We start from the raw sequence: 6,000 nt of genomic DNA, 5'->3' as shown, positions 1-6,000 counted from the left end.
GCAGGCTTCACAAAATCCCTGTGCACATACATCCCTTCATTCCTTCTACTATGTGCCTCTCAGTCCATTTTGGCTCCAGCTTCTCTTCAAAACCTTGAAGCACAGTGAATCCAGCTCAGCCAATTGCTCCAGGATTTCGTCCTACATTTCCATCTAATCTGTCCTTTCCCCCACTTCCATCCCTAAGCTCCTCCGTTTCCTGTCCAAGGTGCAGGCCATCTTGGACAACCAGTCTGATCCTACTCAAAGGACTCTCTGACACGCTGTTTGTCTTTAAATCCGTGCTGGAGGTGCTACTGTTCTAACAGGTATTTGCACGATCTCTTTATTTATTTATTTAATTTAGATTTTTTTTTCCTTTAAAATGTATTTTTGTTTGTGTGAGGTGACTTTGTGCCCTGAAAGCACATTTTACATAAAATATAGAATTATTATTATTATAAATACTTATACTGCTACAAATAAGGACATTGCCATGGTTACTGCTTCAAGTGGTGGTAGACTTCTGGGTATTTATACTAATTTACATTAATATGTATTTGTGGGTGGCGACAGGGCGGACCAGCAGCTGCTCTATTTCCCGCAAATTAGGATTTATAAAGGAAAGGTGCGCGGCCACGTGCGTGCGCACGGTTTTATACATCCGGATTTTTTTTTTGTGCTCCGCACTTTTCTACATTTTTCCGTACTCCAAGATTTAGTGTGAAAACTACGCATTCTTTTATGCATGAGGCCCCAGATGATGATGTTGTGGCTTTGTAGTGTTAATTGAAAATTTTTGAGGTAACTACATATGTGGAAATAATATAAGGTCCATCTTAAACAAACAATTTTCTTGAGTAACAAAATGGGAAACTGTCTAGTTTAGGTAACAGACAGACAACTGTCTAGTAATTCTAACCAAGCACGGATGTCTGGCTAATTTCTAGATAAAATTTCCAAAAAGCCCTAAGGCATGTGTCAAACTTTAGGCATACCTATTTCTGGAGCCCTCCAAATCTCAGAGGGCCACAAAAATAGAATCACAGTTGTGTGCTTAAATATTATTTTATAAGTTAAACTATTTATTTGTATTGTGCCAAATTACTTTGGTGTGAATGGTTAAATATTTAAAATATCTGTTTGTTAAAAGGTCAATATTTCATGCCACAACCAGCCCTTTCAGCACATTCATGACCATTTTTATATTGATGTGGTCCAATATAAAAATGTGTCAGACATCTTTGCCCTAAGGTGCCACCTTCATCAACAACTATGATAGTACAACACCCTCCTGAATCATACTATTCAGGAGGGTGTTGAATAGTATGATTCAACACCCTCTGGACACAAAAGAAAGTTTTGTGTCCAGAGAAGAGAGCATTTTGCTGCAAATTGTACACCTGTATGAGAAATGTCTCTTGTACTGACAAAGTCTTAAAGGCCACTAAGACAGGAAAAACACGTCATACCAAAGAGCACGGGCCTCAATTTCGACACTACAACTTGGAGTACGGAAAAATGTAGAAAACTGCGGCGCACAAAAAACATCGGCTGTATAAAACAGTGCGCACGCACGTGGCCGCGCACCTTTCCTTTCTAAATCCTAATTTGCGGGAAATAGAGCAGCTGCTGGTCCGCCCTGTCGCCACCCACAAATACATATTAATGTAAATTAGTATAAATACCCGGAAGTCTACCAACACGTAAATACTTTATATATAAAGTATTTATAATTATAATAATAATTATATATTTTATTTAAAAGGTGCTTTAAGGGTACATAATGTCACCTCACAAAAATAAAAATACATTTTAAAGAAAAAAAATCCAAATTAAAAAAATAAAGAGATCGTGGAAATGCCTTTTTGAACAGCAGCGCGTTCAGCCAGGATTTAAAGACAAACAGAGAGTCTTTGAGTGGGAATGTGGACGTTTATTCTAAATAGTAGAATCATGTATATAAGTTGTACATTTACAGAATAAAGATGCTTTATGTCCATAAGGCGCATTCACAAAGCGGGCGGCTGGACCGGTACCGGTACCGGACGGCTCCTTCTTCAAATTTTGCTCAGAGATCCAGGATGATCAGTCTGGATTAATCTAAACGCTCATAAACCACCATCATCATTTCCCATCAGATCAATATGATCTCTGATCAATCGCTCTCTCTGAATCCTTCTGTTTGCGATGTTCTCCATCAGAACCAAAGGGCTCCACAATTACGCGTCTCACCTTTGCGCAGCTACTTATACGTGTGATTGCATACACACCTTGATCAGCTTAAAAATAATCAAACCTGTTGATTATTTTTAATCAGCAGGTTTGAGTTAATCTGCTGATCCAAGCCCGTTTTCTTCTTTTAGTGAGAATGAAATTACCCCGCATTTCATGCACTTCAGCTCACGGACCAATGTGTTACATCCTTATAAGACAAAAACGGAGGAAAAGTACTATTTACATTCGAGCGAGGGTTTCACATACTTTTATTTTCTTTATTTTGTGTGCATGTTAGCTTATTGTCTGTGGATAAATGGGTTCAGTTTCATCGTTTACGTTTAAACAATAAAATATTTGACTCATGAAAAACATCGGGTTTGGTGCTTCTTGGTCTAAATAACACCGAATGTCATCAGATTTCAGTGTATTTAGGTGAGTTTTGACGCTTTGTGGTTTGATATTGTCCACAGAAAAAGTTTGCATGACTGCCACACATTTGTGTACGTATATTTACACTATTTACGCAAACATTGATGCAAAGTTAATTTTTATACATGCCGATTTGTGTGTAAAATATGGGACCACACATTTTTTTGCGCACACCGCTTTATGCATGACGCCCCAGATTTGCAATTTAGAATTCACTCAGGGAAAAACACTGAGTTCTGTAAGACTGAAAATTTACTATTTGTCCTTAATGTCTATTTTTGGTGGGGGGAGCTTTCAAGCCTGAGAACATCTTTCCAAATAGGAAGAATGAGGATGGCAGCATCATATTGTCTCAGCACTTTGGAATTGTCTTTGCAAAGATAGTACTTACGTGGTCCATCAGCTCTTTAACAATGCCATTCCACTGGCCCATGTTCTCATCCTGTGCACCATATTTTCCATCTTCCACCAGGCGAATCTCATATGTAAAGCCCAGGATGTTTGCCAGCTCTCTCAGTAGGTCAATGCAGTAGCCTTCAAAACGGTCATTTCCATAAAGTGGGGTGTCAGATTTCTTGAACATCACATATGGCTCCTCCTGTCAGGGCAAATAGTGAAAAGATTAGTCCCTGAAACACTTGGTATCTTTTACACGCTGTTAAGGCCTGTATGAAAGTTCTTCAACATGGGAAATGGACTTTTAAGCAATGCAAATTAAAAAAATAAAATAAAAAAATCACCGGCTTTGCCAGTGAAGCAAGTGTGATACTGCTGTGTACATGTCCTTGGCAGAAGAAACTCCTGTTATTGATGTAGGATGGGTGCAAAGTGAGACATGGCCATAATAAGAGATAATCCCTCCATATCAATGACTTTGCTCCTCTCAGACACATAAGGCTAGCTTTGGTCCCAGGCCCAGCTTTCTGGAGACAACATTCCTTGTCAATAACACACAAAAACACAGAGCAGAAGCTGGTACACTCTCTTTGTTCACATGAACAGCTGCCAAGATTGTTAATGTCTTTTTTTATACCGTTTCCTCTCCAGCTCTATTGAACAGTTCCTCTGCTCCATGTCCCTCCACAGGCCTTCTCTCCACTTTACATCTGTCTTTGTTAGCCTTAGACCCCTTGTCTCTCTGATATAAATCACAAAATATGCCACCTGCCAGGTGTTATCATTTAGCTGTGGCATAACTAAAACCAAAAAATGCTGAGCTCCACCACATTTTATTCTTATAGTAATCAGTAAAAAAAATAAAACTTATCTAAACTAAACTAGACTAAAATACGTAGTAAGGGCCATTTATTACAAAATCTCATAAATCTGTCTCCTCAAACTCAAAAATAAAATGATTATGAGGCACATTTATTATGATTGATAGTTTGTGTGTGGACAGCAGCTCTTGTGTGACCCAAAAAACTTAAAAACCATAAGGGGTCAAGAGTAACCTGTGGACATTACATTTAGTTTTAGTGAGTATAATATTTCACTCTCTGGCAAATTTCTAACGTATTAATGTTATAAGGTGAAACATGCACCTCAACTTTTGTTGCTGATAAAGAGTCTACATCGGTTATCTAAAGTTCTATCTATATGTTTCTGTGTGAATTCTGACATGCAATTTTTTAAGTTCAGGATTATTTGGCCTAAAACTGTCAGGCCTCTGTGGTCAAACGATTCTTGGTAGAACTTCAACAGATTTAAAAGCACAGCTCTCCCTTCCTCCACACCTCTTTCTGCCCCCCGATCACTTGGTGGCCAGTCAGGAGTTATTGCAAGTGTTGCTGTGGTGACTGGCTAGCATTGCTCGAAAGCATTATTCAGCTTTACAAATGTGTGATTTGTTTGCAATGTGTACACAGAGGGGAGTGGGTGTCCTCTGCCCTGACTATTCCTGGAGGACCAATTATAAATGAAAGCAGAAATATACATATTTTGTTTTTCCTTACACATGCGTTTTCATCAAGAAATTTATATATTTTGTTTTGTATTTTCATTATACATGTGTTTGTTCTTTTTTCATTTCTTCATCTCCTCTTTTTTTAGTTTTTCTTCTACTTTTCCTTATGCATTTCTGCTTAATTATGCAAATGTGGAGGGTGGTGTCTTAACACTTCAGCCTGTTGGTTGGTTAGCATCACACTTACACTGGCATCTTCAACAAAGATGCCAGTGAACTGAAGATCAGCAACTTTATTAGAAAATAATTCTATAACTCCTGACTTTATTGTTTTTGTGAGGAAGCTCAGATAGAACATGTGTTTTAGTTCGAGGTTCTCATGGACTCAGAGGTTCACCACCAGTGTTCAAAAGATCCTTAAATAGTTTAAGTTTGGTGTTGAGTATTACTCCTTGTATTATGCGATTTCTATTCAGCATTACTTTTGTCCCTCAAGGCATACCGTAGTTAGGGCAGTGATGACATCATCACCTTGCCGTAGCCAACATTGCTGATTTCTGGTGGAGAAGTTTGGTAACCGAACCACTGTGCTAACACGTGGGAAAGACTTGAAAGACGTGTGTTCTCCTTATAAGTGCATCATTGATGAGTAAGTTGCAATATTTGAGTATTTACTGCAGCTAAATAAGTGATTTGAAGTTTATTCATTTGCTATTATTTCACCTGTTAAGTCCGAGCTATCTGCTATGTGTGTATTGTAGAGCATTGTGCTGAACATACAACTACTTTGACTGGAGTAGATGCATGATTATTAGTTCACTGTGGAGTTAACTTGCCTTAGTTTGCTTATTAATAGTGATTTTGAGGCTGAGCTTATCTCTGTTTCATCTATTTCCTTCTTAGTTTATCTAAGATATTGTGGCATGGAGTAATGTGTAATGATTGGACACCTTGAATTTATTTTCTGTAATTTTGTTTATTCTAGGAAACCACACACACCTTCATATAGACACACATTTATGCCCATTGTCAAGAAAACTGGCATGGACTTGTGAGATCTCTCTAGGTACACGCAGAAAGCAGGGTAAAGGCCTGGGGAGTAACAGTAATCTTGTATTGATTTAGGAATGATTAAAGAAATGAAATACAAAAGACATAGTAGTGTAATAGTTAAAATGATTGATGTATTGTAATCACAATGTCTGAAATGTATGACTGAAATGTATAATCTGTATTCATGATCTGCGGTAACAGTAACAACTTAGTTGTTATACACGATTTCAGATAATGGTAAAACAAATTGATTATGTTTTGAGTTAAATGTGTTTCATGGTACATTATAAAGAAGATTGCAGAGTTGAGCACAGGAAAATAAAAGAATGAAAAGTCACAAGCACTGAGCTGGCTGGGCGGGGGCCTCAGAACGAATTGCCAAAAAAGGTAATAACTACCAGATGGCCAACAGAAAA

General features: G+C 37.9%; 1 protein-coding gene across 1 annotated transcript in view; it reads right to left on the bottom strand.

The window, feature by feature from the left end:
• Positions 1 to 2,837: 2,837 nt before the first annotated feature.
• Positions 2,838 to 6,000, bottom strand: part of LOC106906001 (glutamate receptor ionotropic, kainate 2-like) — a 184,934-nt gene continuing 181,771 nt past the window's right edge. The window contains exon 10 of the mRNA XM_088014033.1: positions 2,838 to 3,226. Coding sequence (XP_087870159.1) covers positions 2,981 to 3,226 — 246 coding nt within the window. The 3' untranslated portion in view covers positions 2,838 to 2,980. The remainder of the gene's footprint in view (positions 3,227 to 6,000) is intronic.

This window comes from Poecilia mexicana, unplaced genomic scaffold (assembly GCF_051168715.1).
Source record: "Poecilia mexicana isolate PSO_F unplaced genomic scaffold, ASM5116871v1 scaffold_16, whole genome shotgun sequence".
In the NCBI taxonomy this organism is placed as follows: domain Eukaryota; kingdom Metazoa; phylum Chordata; class Actinopteri; order Cyprinodontiformes; family Poeciliidae; genus Poecilia; species Poecilia mexicana.
Note: the sequence above shows the minus strand (reverse complement) of the source record. Positions and strands in the feature narration are given on the sequence as shown.